At 41.4% G+C, this 15,913-nt stretch overlaps 1 protein-coding gene across 4 annotated transcripts in view; it reads right to left on the minus strand.

The window, feature by feature from the left end:
- MED4 (mediator complex subunit 4) overlaps nucleotides 1-13,369 on the minus strand; it is a 31,566-nt gene extending 18,197 nt beyond the window's left edge. For 3 of the 4 annotated variants that reach the window (XM_025364283.1, XM_025364282.1, XM_025364284.1), the window contains exons 1-4: nucleotides 13,184-13,363; nucleotides 8,510-8,576; nucleotides 3,812-3,982; nucleotides 134-191 (exon numbers count right to left, since the gene is read on the minus strand). In XM_025364283.1, the coding sequence (XP_025220068.1) occupies nucleotides 134-191; nucleotides 3,812-3,982; nucleotides 8,510-8,576; nucleotides 13,184-13,308 (421 nt within the window). In that variant the 5' untranslated portion in view covers nucleotides 13,309-13,363. Of the gene's footprint in view, nucleotides 1-133; nucleotides 192-3,811; nucleotides 3,983-8,509; nucleotides 8,577-13,183 lie in introns of all 4 variants that reach the window. The other variant, XM_025364285.1, reaches the window with a different exon arrangement.
- Between the last annotated feature and the right edge of the window lie 2,544 nt (nucleotides 13,370-15,913).

The following is a 15,913-nucleotide window of genomic DNA, read 5'->3' on the forward strand; positions in this document are numbered from 1 at the left end:
ATAACACACTTTACAATAAAAATTTATTGAATCCTTTCAACAGCAGCAAATGATTATCAGTAGTATCCTCTTGCATTGGTCTCTTGAAAACAGAACCTTAACTTCTCAAGTCATTCAGTCTTCCCATACTAACCTTTTCTTGCTTTTTCTATTGACTTGAGTTTCTCCTTTGCTTGGTAAACAGCTGTTGCCTAATTTAAACAACATAAAAAAAAATGTGATTTATTCTTCAACTATATCAAACTTAGTTTTTGGCTTAATTCACAAGATCCTTTATCCTACAAGAACAATCTTCGAAACCTGGAAATCCCAACAATTATCTGTAATGTTCTGAAATACCTCTTGACATTATTTATTTCAGTCATATTTAATGAAAGAAATATATTTATGAACTAGTCTCCCATTCACAAATCAGTTGTAAAAACAAAATATAAATTGGATTGTCTACTTTTTCTTCACGTCTTCTATCATAAACACACAGGAGATATCTAGACCATGCACAACCCCAAAAGCATCCTATTCTTGTAACTAGTTCAAGAATAAAATACCCCCCCTTTTTTTTTTGAGACGGAGTTTTGCTCTTTTTGCCCAGCCTGGAGTGCAATGGTGCGATCTCGGCTCACCGCAACCTCCACCTCCTGGGTTTAAGCGATTCTCCTGCCTCAGCCTCCCGAGTAGCTGGGATTACAGGCATGCGCCACCATGCCTGGCTAATTTTGTATTTTTAGTAGAGACGGGGTTTCTCCATGTTGGTCAGGCTGGTCTTGAACGCCTGACCTCAGGTGATCCACCTGCCTCGGCCTCCCAAAGTGCTGGGATTACAGGCGTGAGCCACCGCGCCCGGCCTTAAAATACCTTTTTTCCCCCTAGTTCGGAAGATACAACTTTGAATTCATATTCTTATTCATTTATATATAACCTCAATGTTTAATGAATTTATCACAACACCATCCCCTCCAACCCCCCACGTACGCTAAAGGACAAAATGAAGTTAACCTAATGTATGCATATCCTCGACTATGACCAGTGGTTAAGAGTATGGAGTCAGGTCAGGCACAATGGCTCACACCTGTAATCCCAGCATTTTGGGAGGCCGAGGCAGGCAGATCATTTGAGGTCAGGAGTCTGAGACCAGCCTGACCAACATGGTAAAAGCTCATCTCTACTAAAAATACAAAAAAATTATATGGGTGTGGTGGCACACGCCTATAATCTCAGCTACTCGGGAGGATGAGGCAGGAGAATCGCTTGAACCCAGGAGGCAGAGGTTGCAGTGAGTCAAGATTGTGCCACTGCACTCTGGCCTGGGCAACAAAGCAAGACTCTGTCTCAAAAAAAAAAAAAAGAGTATGGAGTCAGAGAGATCAAGGTTTAAATTCAATCTACTTTTTAGCCTCCATAGGTAAGTTAGTTATTAAAGTCTTGGTTTCTTCCTCTAAATGACGACACTGACTTTATATAAACTGTTATGAAAATGGAAGTAATGCATATAAAATGCAAGGCATAGAGGCTGGTGCCTAAGTGCTCAATCAATGTTAGTTACTACTATTTAAGTCATGAAATTCAGTTTTATGGTCCTGTGTTCACCGTCTTTAATTCTTCATTTATAACACAAAGTGGGAAAATCAAACAAACTGGATACAATTATATAAAAAAATTAGGTTTCAATAAACAGTAACTGAAAGTCTGTTAGTATCCTGCTAACTACAATAAGCTAAAAAATGAATATACCTGAGACTCAAAGGAAATTGACCAAACTATGAATAGTGGCATTCTTTCTGCAGCTGAATTAAAAACAATTTTTTCCCTCCTCTTTCCATTTTTCTGTATTTTCTGAATTTCGTTTGATAAGCAAGTATTACATACAGAAAAACAGATTTTTATATATATACAATATATAAACATATAAATAATATATTTTGAGACAAATTTTTTTTTTTGAGACGGAGTTTTGCTCTTTTTGCCCAGGCTGGAGTGCAATGGCGCGATCTCAGCTCACCGCAACCTCCGCCTCCTGGGTTCAAGCGATTCTCCTGCCTCAGCCTCCGGAGTAGCTGGGATTACAGGCATGCACCACCATGCCTGGCTAATTTTGTATTTTTAGTAGAGATGGGGTTTCTCCATGTTGGTCATGACTTAAAGAGTCTCCCTCCGTCACCCAGGCTGGAGTGCAGTGGCGCAATCCCAGTTCATCGCAACCTCCACCTCCCAGGTTCAAGAGATTCTCCTGCCTCAGCCTCCCAAGTAGCTGGGATTACAGGTGTGAACCACCATGCCCAGCTAAATTTTTTTGTATTTTTAGTAGAGATGGATTTCACCATGTTGGCCAGACTAGTCTTGAACTTCTGACGTCAGGTGATCTGCCCGCTTTGGCCTCCCAAAGTGCTGGGATTACAGGCACGAGCTACCATGCCTGGCCGATTTTAATTTTTTTTTTTTTTCAGACAGAGTCTCGCACTGTCGCCTGGGCTGGAATGCAATGGCATGATCTCGGCTCACTGCAACCTATGCCTCCCGGGTTCACACGATTCTCCTGCCTCAGTCTCCCGAGTAGCTGGGGTTACAGGCACACACCACCACACCTGGCTAATTTTTGTATTTGTAGTAGAGACGGGGTTTCACTATGTTTGCCAGACTGGTCTCGAACTCCTGACCTTGTGATCCGCCTGCCTTGGCCTCCCAAAGTGCTGGGATTACAGGTGTAAGCCACCACGCCTGGCCTGATTTTAATATATTTTAAAAAACTATTTACTAGTGAGTTGTTTCCTCAGTAAGGGTGATTAATTTACCCTGAACTACGCAGGATTCTAGTTACTGGAGCTCATTTTGACACATTTGTTAAGAGATTCATCAGTGGTTAAGGATGCCAGCAATGTCTGGTCGACATGAGAATTAAGCTCAGCTATTTCTGCAATACTCTCATATTATATTAGTTAGTATTTAGTGAAGTAACTGGGCAAATAGTAGCAAATAAATTGCCTCTTTGAAATAGGAGCCAAGAACAGCAAAGGAAAAACTCAGATCCTTGATATATGTCCAAAGCCTACCTAGATGAGGATGAATGACTAAATTAATGTAAATTTTAATCAATTTATAAAATGTGTATATATTTTTACTAATTTCAAAATATATAAAAAATGTCCCTGATTTTTATCTTAAGGATCAGAGACCAAAAAAAAAAAAAAAAAAGATTTAGACTACTGATATTAAAATTTATATCAGACCAGGATAAAAGTAAAACTTTCCATTCCTATAATTCAATACTGTAAAATCCTTAAGTAATGAAAATGTGGCTCACAAGTAATGCAGGCTATCTGAAAATGTAAGTAAAAAAGAGAATGACAATAGCCTTTCATTCAAACACGGGCAATGGTTAGTGACAAGATGTCACTTTTAGACTTGGAAAGTCTAGTTTTTTTGGCCGGGCGCAGTGGCTCACACCTGTAATCCCAGCACTTTGGGAGGCCGAGGTGGGCAGATCACAAGGTCAAGAGATGGAGACCACGGTAAAACCCCGTCTCTACTAAAAATACAAAAAATTAGCCGGGCGCGGTGGTGGGCCCCTGTAGTTCCAGCTACTCAGGAGGCTGAGGCAGGAGAATGGCGTGAACCCGGGAGGCGGAGCTTGCAGTGAGCCGAGATTGCGCCACTGCACTCCAGCCTGGGGGACAGAGCGAGACTCTGTCTCAAGAAAAAAAAAAAAAAGGAAAAAGTCTAGTTTTCCGCTCTTCAAAATACTGACAACAGATTTTTCAGAAACAGATTAAACAATATCCTTTTTAACCTTAAGAACCAACCTCTGTCAACTTACCAGTATCTGTTCTGCTTCCTTTAGCTGTTTTTGTAGTTGCTGAATATCACTGTCTCTCTTCTCTACTTCTTTTTCTAAAACTTGCATTTCATGATGAATTTTTCCCTGATTAAGTGCCAATTTCATTAGTTCTTGAAACTCCCCATCTCGGTGAATTAACAACTCCAGGACCTGTCAGATAACAGTCAATTAAATCAAACAATAGACTACTGAAAGGCTGCACTCCAATGAAACAAAGAATCCATAACTGAATTGGCTAGGCTATAAATTTCAACACCTTCAAAATATTATTCCTAATTCTTGTTAAAAATAAAAATAGCCTACCTATGATTATTCTGGGAAACATAAATATAAAACTTTTTCACTTTTTCAGCTATTCTTTCATACAAAACAAAATAAAACTAGTCTTTCAGAACTAACAATATGGCAACATGAGCAAGTTTAGTGATTTCCTAGGGAAGATACAATTCTAAAGTTTATCCTTATGGCTGAGCACAGTGACTCATGCCTGTAATCCCAGCACTTTGGGAGGCTGAGGCTGGCGGATCACTTGAGGTCAGGGTTCGAGACTAGTCTGGCCAACATGGTGAAACCCCATCTCTACTAAAAATACAAAAATTAGTTGGGTGTGGTGGTGCCTAAAATCCCAGCTACTCAGCAGGCTGAGGCAGAATTGTGTGAACCTGGGAGGTGGAGGTTGCGGTGAGCCAAGATCATGCCACTGCACTCCAGTCTGGGTGACAGAGTGAGACTGTCTCAAAACAAAGAGTTTATCCTTAAAAATACAACATAAGCCAGGCACGGTGGAGGCAGGCGAATCACCAGAGGTCAAAAGTTCGAGACCAGCCTGACCAACATGGAGAAAACCCATCTCTACTAAAAATACAAAATTAGCTGGGCATGGTGGTGCATGCCTGTAATCCCAGCTACTCGGGAGGCTGTAGCAGGAGAATCACTTGAACCCAGAGGCAGAGGCTGCAGTGAGCTGAGATTGTGCCATTGCACTCCAGCCTGGGCAACAATAGCAAAACTCCATCTCAAAAAATATATATATATAATGAAGGTTCTCCCAAAACTTAGTATTTGAGATGATTTTAGGTGGCACCAAGAACTTAAAAAAGCTTTTACAGTTACACATTTGTGCTAATATATATTAGAAAAAACTGAGACACTGAAACTCTGATTTTATGCACAGTATTACTTATGATGAAGATGATCATAAAAATACAGTGATTTCGCCAGGTACAGTGGCTCACGCCTGTAATCCCAGCACTCTGGGAGGCTGCGGTAGGCGGATCACGAGGTCAGGAGTTTGAGACCAGCCTGACCAACATGGTGAAACCTCGTCTCTACTAAAAATACAAAAATTAGCCAGGGGTGGTGGCACACGCCTGTAATCCCAACTACTCAGGAGGCTGAGGCAGAAGAATCACTTGAACCCAGGAGGCGGAGGTTGCTGTGAACCCAGATCATGCCACTGCACTCCAGCCTGGGTGACAGAGCGAGACTCTGTCTCACAAAAACAAAACAAAACAAAACAAAACAAAAAAACAGTGATTTCATAAAACAGTAAATAAACAAGTGGTATGCAGATATGGCAAAAAACCATGAAGGCTAAAACACATAAAATAGAAAGTCTGGTGGTTCATATCTCTAGTCCTCCATTTGCTAGCTGTGTGACATAGGGAAAGTTACCCGCCTCTCTGAGCCTGTGTTCTTAATTGGAAAAGGAATATAATATTAATAGTAGCCATTACATAAAGGTATTGTGAGGATTCATGATATAATGCACTTTAAGTACATACAGGAAGAGCTCAGCAAAGGCTAGTTATTACGATCACCACCCCAGTACAGAATTAAGATGCAAGTTTAGTCTAAATACCCTTACTTTACTGTGCTAGAGAATACTACTTTAGAAAGAAAATAGCTGTCGAAATTCAGAATCAATTTTAAAACTATTTTTAAAAATTTGTTGAAGACTAAAAAATACAGGTATGCCTCTTCAAGTTCCTTTTGACATGAAGTTCCTCTCATTTTTATAGGAATTCTTCTAATACAATAGACAAAAGACTGAGCTACAAACTGCCAAATATTGAGTATTTTAAATAACAACAGAAATCTTTTTCTGTAAAAAGTAAAGTATATTCTATTTATTTAATAGACCTCTAATACTCATTCCTCCTATATCGTAGCAGAAAGCTAGGCTTCCATTTCTGTAAAAGCTGTATTATTAAGGTAAGTAGTACACATTAGTTCCATGACAACTTTCAAGAAGTTTTCACAGTTTGAACTAATTTATATACTACCCACGAGTAAAAAATATTCTCTTTAGATATTATTGTTCAGTAGAAAAAAATTATTCAACTAAAGTCAGAAGACCTAGGTTCTGGTTCCACTCACCATTAACCTCTAGCTCATCGGTTCACCCTGGAACTCAGTCTCACAGGAGGTTGAACTGAACATTGTTAAGATCCTAATTCTAAAATTCTATGTAACATTATAACTATTCAAATAAAATGGTGGCTAGAAAATTTTCAAATGGGCACATCCCTCTCTAATATTAACAGTTTCAATGAAAATTACATAGGAATCCACAGTACTAAGTACAAGATACAATTCACAGAATTGCTACTCTTTAGAAAGTACAAGAAAGGTCAGTGCTGATTATAGGTCTTAATTATCGCCTTCTGAATAATCTGTGTGCCTGGCTCATAGCAAGCATTTAATAAGTGTCTATCAAATAAAGTCAAGCCTTGCATTTTGCTTCTTGCACATTTTGTATAAATTCCTATTTAAACCCACGGGTATTAATAGAGTACCTGAGAGACTAGCAGTCTTCTATTAACACATTTATCTCTAGCCTCTTTCTCTTTTGAAAAAACAAAACAGGCCGGGCGCGGTGGCTCAAGCCTGTAATCCCAGCACTTTGGGAGGCCGAGGCGGGCGGATCACGAGGTCAGGAGATCGAGACCATCCTGGCGAACACGGTGGATGTCTCTACTAAAAAAAATACAAAAAACTAGCCGGGCGAGGTGGCGGACGCCTGTAGTCCCAGCTACTCCTGAGGCTGAGGCAGGAGAATGGCGTGAACCCGGGAGGCGGAGCTTGCAGTGAGCCGAGATCCTGCCACTGCACTCCAGCCCGGGCGGCAGAGCGAGACTCCGTCTCAAAAAAAAAAGAAAAATTTATCTCTAAAAAAAAAAAAAAAAGAAGAAACAAAACAAAAACCTTACTACCCCTAAGGTTAGCTGTTTTTCCTAGCTTGTGGCCTCATCTGGATCCCCTCCTCCCCTTTTGAGGCTCATTGACACTTTTCTATTGAGTCTGTCAGATTTCCCTGCCCTCTAAACATGTCGTAAGATAGAATTAAGATAATGATGTAGACAAAAGATTTATTACTGTCTCCTCTTCTACTTTACATCATTTTTAGAAAGGTTAATCTTCTCCATTCATTTTCTCTCAAACATTTTTTTTGGCCAGCTATGGTGTCTCATGCCTGTAGTCCCAGCACTTTGGTAGGCCAAGCTGGGGAGGATCGCTTGAGGGCAGGAGTTCAAGACAGTTCAAGACTGGCCTGGGCAACACAGTGAGACTAGATCTCTACCAAAAAAAAAAAAATTCTTTTAAATTAGCATGGCATTATAGTGCATGCCTGTAGTCCCAGGTACTGGTGAGGGTAAGTGGGAGATCGCTTGAGTCCAGCAGGTTGAAGCTGCAGTGAGCAGTCATCATGCCACAGCACTCTAGCCTGGGCTACAGAGCGAGAACTTGTCTCAAAAAAGAAAAAATTAATTGTGCCAAAAACATAATATAAAATGTATCCTTTTACCTCTAACAAATTTCTGAATCAGGAGGCCAGCTGCAGTGGCTCACACCTGTAATCCCAGCACTTTGGGAGGCTGAGGCAGGCGGATCACGAGGTCAGGAGATCGAGACCATCCTGGCTAACACGGTGAAACCCCATCTCTACTAAAAATACAAAAAAAAAAGAAAAAAAAATAGCCTGGTGGCGGGCACCTGTAGTCCCAGCTACTTGGGAAGCTGAGGTAGGAGAATGGCGTGAACCCAGGAGGCGGAGCTTGCAGTGAGCCAAGATTGCGCCACTGCACTCCAGCCTGGGCAACAGAACGAAACTCTGTGTCAAAAAAAAGAAAATTTCTGAAATCAGGAAAACAAGTCTGTTCACCCTCCATGGAAAATTAGAAAGCACAGAAAAGGTGAGCAAATAAAAACTGCCTGTACTTTCACACCTATAAGGCAATGTCTAGTAAGAGTTGTATGCTCTTTTATTTCCCTTCATGTTCAAGTTGCATTAGAGAACTATACTTACAATACAGGGTAAGTTTTTGAGCATTAACTTTTGATTCTAAATATTGTTGTAATCTCCATATAACAAGCCTTTCTTGGTTAATTCAAAGGACAAAAATAAATAAATACGTAAGTGTAACTAGAATTGTAAGAGAAAAATAATAAAATACTGCTAAACCCTTAGGCAACTATTCTTCTTAAGCACACTGTTATCTTAAGTAAATGACGCAAAGAAAATATCAATTTTAAAGTTTCAATTAATAACTTAAAAGGATCTAATATTCCTGTTCTCAAAGTAAATATAAATAGGAAACTTGCAGAAATCAAGTTTTTTTGTCTTTTTATTTAAAAACAAAGAGAAATTAATTAATTTAAAAAGAAGCCACTTACCTGGTTTTCCTCTCCAGCCTGTAACAACTTCTGGTTTCTTGAAATTGCCAGCATTTCTATAAGTTCCCTAAAAGAGAAACCAACAACAACAAAAACTCTTTCACAGCATGCTGAACACCCGGGGCTACTCCCTACAGTCCGCTATGACTGTGAACTTCAGCTCACCAAGACTCAGTTGTGCTGGTTACCAGACTTATTTATAAAATAAGTTCCACTTAATACTATCATTATATAAATAGCTATCACCTAAATGCCAATGAAATATGATTGTAAATAGAGTTCTTTCTATAAAAACCCTAATGCTTGGAAAGACTCGATAGAGGCTTGCAAAGGACAGCTATAAAGGATGGACCAGGGAAAAGTCATAAAAACTAAGGGTCTACCCTAAGACTGCTTGATGAGAGGCTAAGTTCTCATTTTGATTTGATCTAGAAATCAAACTACAAATTGCAGACAATGCATTATGAATGATTTATACAAGAAAAACTTGTACATGAGGGATCTACAGGCCAAATCCAGGACATCTGCAGTTTTTGTAAATAACATTTTCCTAAGACAGTCTGCCCATTAATACACAATAGTCTATGGCAGTTTTCCCAATACAGAGGCAGAGTTGAGTTGTTATAGCAGAGACTATATGGCCCACGAACCCAAAAGTATTTATTATCTGGTCTTTGCAGAAAAAGTTTTCTGACTCCTGTCTTACATAACATGATTAGTGAATGAACATACGTTTATATATTTTAAGGCAAAATAAAACAAGGGATGCATGGACCATTTTTTAATGATTCTCCACTTTATTTGAATTTTTAAAATTAAAATCAACATCTATCAGGGATAGATGTTTTTATAGGGATATATTTATGTATATTAAATAAATATCTAAGAGGGATCCTTACACATAATAAAATGATATCCTTTTAGAATGCTCATTTAATAAATATGACAATTTCCCTATATGAAAATTAGCATCTGATGAGGAAAATAAGATTGGGAAAAATGTGTAGCAGCTAATGTTTACATATTAGTTTCGAACTTGTTGAGAGATGGGATTTTTGAGAAATTATGCAGGAGAGGCAGTTTCACAACTAACTAGCTACCTGACACTGCTCTGATCAGACCGAGTGTTTGTACTTTCTCACTGGCTACCATGCTATTTTTACCTTCAAATTTCCACCCTCCTTCTAGCTAGCCTTATATTATTTTTCTGGATCATGTCAATTGGACCCAACCCTTCCCGCTACTACTTCCCCATACCATTATTTATGAAGTAATCAATGAATGAAAAAAATAGATATAAGAATGCAAAGTCTTCATTTATTCACTAATTCATCAAATACTTATTGAGTGCCTATTATGTGCCAGGCACTTTCTAGATACTCGGGGTATCAAAGTGAACAGTGGCACTTAAATTCTAATACAAGAGACAAGAACTACTAAGACAAGAAATAAAACTAAAGTGATAAGGGTTGGCAAGGAAATAAGGCTACGTTTTATTAGAGACTATTGGGGGAGTCGATTGGCTACTTGAACAGGGTGGTCACAGAAGGTCTTCCTAAGGGCACAGCTTTGACATAAGACACAGATTAAATGAGAGAAGTCAGTCAAGAGATCTGGGAGGAAAGAGTGCAGCAGAAGATACGGATAGTTCAGTGCCCCAAAGATGGATCTGAGGAGGTGTAGCCAGGGCCCGGTACGCTGGGGAGAGGAAAGCAAAGTGAGGATATAGCAGCCAGGTGGCTAGGGGTAAGATTACGCAGAGCCTTATAGTTATGGTAAAGATTAGTGTTTCATTCCATATTCAATGAAAAGCCACTGGATCATTTTAAACAGGGAAAAGGCATGACCTGATTTATACTTTTAAAAACTGCTGAGCGATTTGGTAAATAGACTGTAAAAGGGCCAGAACAGGTGGTTTTTGTAGTGCTCCAGGCAAAAAATGACACTGGTTTTGACTAGGTCATAGCCTCCAGGACTTAGTAATGGTGATGGGAGAAACATGGACAGATTTCAGACATCTTTTGGAGGTAGAGCTATCAGGACTTGCTGAAGGATCAACAGTGTATGAAAACAGCATGTTACGTAAACTTTTTCGTGTACGCCACAAGTGAGACACAAACTGTTGAGAACCTCTAGTCTAAGTAAAAGCTGGTTTCAGGTGGGGCAGGGGTGGTACTGACTGGAGTGGGGCTATGGTAGGAAATGTGGGATAAGCCTTCCTCTGTTCTTGCAAATCTGGGAGTGTGAGTCCACAGAAGGCTTTACAAGGCTTGCCTTAGGCACAGGAGTCAGGGGAGGTAGAAGTCTCTGGCACAGGAGTAGAGGGGAGGTAGAAGTCTCTAAGACTTAGTCATGTTCTGTAACAGTCCAGGACAAAGTAGAAACCTCTGTCCTCCCCATTTGTGAAAAAGAGGCCAAAGGAAGGCCCATACTCACTCTCTGATTAAAGATGTGGAAGAGCGAGCCCTGTCCTGCTACGAAGAAGGTGCATTTCTGGCACAGTGCATTAGAATCCAGCCACAATTCCCCACAGAAATAAAATTTCCATAGGGATTAGAGCCTACATTATTAGTGGTAATACACTTTTCAGGTAAACAGAATTAACAGGCTGGTGTGGAAACCTCAAGACTCCTATCAACATGGTTCCGTGGAACAATGAGTTTTGAGTTACAAACAGGTTAAGAAAAACGTTTAGACTACAACCTGTGTTTCAATTTTTTAAGACTGTCTCCTGGCCGGGCGCGGTGGCTCACGCCTGTAATCCCTGCACTTTGGGAGGCCGAGACGGGCGGATCACGAGGTCAGGAGATCGAGACCATCCTGGCTAACACGGTGAAACCCCGTCTCTACTAAAATACAAAAAATTAGCCGGGCGCGGTGGCGGGCGCCTGTAGTCCCAGCTACTCGGGAGGCTGAGGCAGGAGAATGGCGCGAACCCGGGAGGCGGAGCTTGCAGTGAGCCGAGATGGTGCCACTGCACTCCAGCCTGGGCGACAGAGTGAAGACTCCGCCTCAAAAAAAAAAAAAAAAAAAAAAAAAGGCTGTCTCCTTGCATTACATTTTACAAAGTAATAAATATCCTGAAAGGCTACACAATCAGGTTAATAGAAAAAAAAAAAGATCCTAAGTTATAAATCCACTATTTTTTAAAGCCAAGAGGCTCAACCTAAAAATATGTAAGGTACATTCGTGAATTTTCTTCTCCTTTCCATAAATGCAAGCCAGACACAAATTACATTCAGAGACTGACAAACTTCACAGATCACAGAATCAGTACTCATCACTATGTCTGAGTGAGCACATGAGACTTTTCTGGAAGCCAGTCACACCACCAGAGCAGCTTCATTCTGTGAAGAAATTCCAATGATCCGCTCGCCTCGGCCTCCCAAAGTGTTGGGATTACAGGTGTGAGCCATCACACCCGGCCATAATACAGTTTATTTTAAAAGGTGGATCAAACACATAAGCCATGTAATTTCTGGAGTCTATTTGTTTTAGGGTTTTCTTCCATCACTAAATATTGTGCTGACCTGGTAACTTGGTAGCAATACTATGGCAAGGACTAAATTTACACCAAAGATAAAGTGCTGATTATATCAGGTATACTTTAAAATACAACAGATAAGATTTATTCTAAAGCTGTCAAAGAATGTTGGCTACAGAAAAAGTGACATTTGAGCTGGAATCTGAAGGATATATGAATCATTCACCAAATCGGGGCAGACTGGGAATGGCACTGAAGATGTGGAAGTCTGACTAAAGAATTTGAACTTTACCTCACTGGACAACGCAAATCTACCAATGAGGTAGGTTTCATATCATTTTTCTGCAGAAAAGTAATATAACATGCCTTTTAAAACTGATCTTGGCCAATATAAAAGGATACAGTGCAGAAGCATGAGGCAATTAAAACTGGGAGGCTGCATTTAAAAGTAGTTACGAACAGCGGGGTAGGAACGAGAGGACAAATGTGAGCAACATTTTAGGAGGTAGAACCAAGATAATTTACCATCCACGTCAATGGGAGGGAGTCAAGGAAGGCTTCAACTTCAAAGATTTATCATGAAAGGTGACAGAATATAAAGAATGACATTTAATTTCATCTCCTATCTCTGATACACAACTTGCAATTCCACCAAGCCAGGCTTTTTGCACTTGCTGTTCCATCTACCTGTGCTGCCTAGTGAGTCTGGCAAGCTCATGCTTCCCAAACAGCCGTTTCTTCAGAAGGCCTGCCCTGATTACAACCAGAAAAGGGGCCTAGCCCCTGTGCTCCAGTACCCCGCAGCGCAGCGCTCTAATAAAAACAGGCTTCAAGGCAGTTTACACATCTGTCTCTCTCTCGACAGCCGGCATTCAGCCTACCCTGCACTACTGTCTCCCTAGTGCTTGGCACCCAAGGGGCGTTCCATAAATGTTAAGTGGCTGGCTGTGGACGAAGGGGCTCAGACCGCGCGAGTTCTTATCATTACTAAAATTCCCTCTAACGGGAAAAACCGCCGTCCAGAGTGCTGGAAGACTGCGGACCCCACGTCCGTGACCCTGGTGCACCCGAAACTCCCGAGCTGGCCCTCCCCGCCGAACCCCGAGAACGAGCACAAACGCTGGGCCGGCCGGCTCCGGGGTCAGTCCCCCGGCCTAGCTCCAGCTTGGCTCTCAGGCTCGCAGCATTACCTAGACAGGACCTCCAAATCCTCAAGCGCAGACAGCAGCCGCTCTCGTGTGCTGTTACCACTTGCCACTCCCAAGCCGCCTCCCAGCCTCTCTTTCTCCTTCTCACCACTCGAAGACGCAGCCATTTTCCTCACAGCCCTACCGCCGGCGCACGCGCTGAGCGCGCTGACGCAGGGGCGTGGCGAGGAGGCGGTCTCAGAAGGCGGAAGAGTCATCCAGGAGAGGAAGAAGAGGCCCGGCGAGAGCGCCCCCTTTGCGCCTGGAGGGGCGCACTGCGGGCACCGGCGCCATCTGCTGGGCCAGCGAGGGCTTTTGGGTCCAAACCCTGGGAGCGAGGGCTGAACTGAGAACAGGGAGTGCAATGCAGTCTGATTCTCCTGGGCCTAATGTTTTGTTTCCTTCCTCCCTCCCTCCCTCCCTTCCTCCCTCCCTTCCTCTTTTTTTGAGACGAGTCTCACTCTGTTGCCCAGACTGGAGTGCATTGTCGCAATCTCGGCTGACTACAACCTCCGCCTCTTGGGTTCAAGATATTCTACTGCCTCAGTCTACCGAATAGCTAGGATTACAGGCGTGTGCCACCTCGCCCGGCCAATTTTTGTATTTTTAGTACAGACAGGGTTTTGCTATGTTGGCCAGGCTGGTCTCGAACTCCTGACTTCAATAGATCTGCCCACCTCAGCCTCCCAAAGTGCTGAGATTATAGACGTGAGCCACCGTGCCCGGCCCTGGGCATGATGTTTTTCAAGCAGCGATGAGAAGCTTCTATGAAGTGGTTTTTAAGACTTTGAGGGAATCACATAATGGTCTACATTATTATAAAAGACGGTCGGGGACTGCCTGACTCCCATGAGGCAGTCGTACCTGTGGTCCTTTCATTTCATGGTCTCATCCTCTGCTCTGTCTTTTTGGAGGTGCTAAACTTGACTCCTGGGCACCCAGAGTTGACAAGTCTTTCAGAAATTCGTGTTAAATAAATTCAGTCATAGCGGCCCTGCGCGGTGGCTCAAGCCTGTAATCCCAGCACTTTGGGAGGCCGAGATGGGCAGATCACGAGGTCAGGAGATCGAGACTATCCTGGCTAACACGGTGAAACCCCGTCTCTACTAAAAAATACAAAAAACTAGCCGGGCAAGGTGGCAGGCGCCTGTAGTCCCAGCTACTCGGGAGGCTGAGGCAGGAGAATGGTGTAAATCCGGGAGGCGGAGCTTGCAGTGAGCTGAGATCCGGCCACTGCACTCCAGCCTGGGCGACAGAGCAAGACTCCGTCTCAAAGATAAATAAATAAATTAATTAATTAATTAATTAATTCACTCATAGCAACGGCTGTGTAATCTAGAATGCTGATTTACTCACTTACGATGAAAAGTAATAGTGCTAAACATATCTTTTACCTATAGACAAAACTATAGGAGAAGCCATATTATCACAGGATGTTGCTTCTTAAACTTGGATCAGAACAAACGAGGATAGATTAAAAATGAATGACACCATCATGAGGCTTTGTATCTCCACAGTGTAGGGATATTTGTGTTCAAGAGATTGGATTATTTGTGTTCATAGGTCGGGGTACCTTCTCCTCCAGACAGTGCAAGAAATCCTTGTCACCTTTTGTTTTCTGACCATTCCCTGCATCTGCTGTTGGCTAACCCTTTTTTGTTAATGCAGTCAATTCTCAGGCAATGGGTTAAAGTAGATTGAAGCTTTGTTCATTACACTTGCATTCTAAACATGCCTCTCAGTACTCTAGTCAATCATTTCTTATGTTAAGTTTCTAGGGTGCCAAACTTCTGTGGTATGTGTTGGTTTCATTTACTCAACTCTCACGGGTCATATTGAGCCATGACTCTGGTAGGAGGAGAGAGAACATTATATCAGTGTAAACACAAAAATTCTAGAAGGATTCTAATCAGTTAAAAATGACCAATTATAGTCCTACTTTGCAGACACTGAGGATAAGTGTATGGAGCATATATGTGTATTGTGAACTCCTGACCTCCTCAGATTTATTGCAAATTCGTATGCATATTAAACAGTATAGACTGATAAGTAACAGCATGTTTCACAGATATACTGTCTTACAAATTGTACGAATCCAAGCATGATAAACAAATATGAATTATTTTATATAGTATTACTGAATTCATGGTAATTTGGAGTGTTAGGTACATATTTTCTCAATCTGTAGATTCAAAAAGGACACTACTTTCTCATGAAATTTTATTTATTTAACAAGCTGGGCACTGCTCTAGGCACTTAAAAAGTAATATCTTGTTTAATTTTCCTAACACTCCTATGAGGTAAGTACTGTACTTACTACTGATACAAAGCCTCACAAGTGTGTCATTAATTTTTAATCTATCCTTGTTTGTTCTGATCCAAGTTTAACAAGCAACATCCTGTGATAATATGGCTTCTTGTATAGTTTTGTCTATGGGAAAAAGATATGTTTAGCACTATTACTTTTCATTGTAAGTGAGTTACAGATAATGTTACAGATAATGAAACTGAGGGGCAGAGATGTTAAGACACATGCTGGGGTCATATAGTAAATGGTAAAGCTGGAATCTGAACCCAGAGTCTGGCTCCAGGGGCTGTGCTCTTTACCACTGGTTATCCCCACTCTCTGTAAAGAAAGAAGGCTCTTCATGTACTAAAAGTACTGGGAAACTCTGACCTAAAATATGAGAGGACTTCAAAAAGTTCATGGAAAAATGGAATTAAAAGATAATA

This window comes from Theropithecus gelada, chromosome 17 (genome assembly GCF_003255815.1).
Source record: "Theropithecus gelada isolate Dixy chromosome 17, Tgel_1.0, whole genome shotgun sequence".
Taxonomy (NCBI): Eukaryota; Metazoa; Chordata; class Mammalia; order Primates; family Cercopithecidae; genus Theropithecus; species Theropithecus gelada.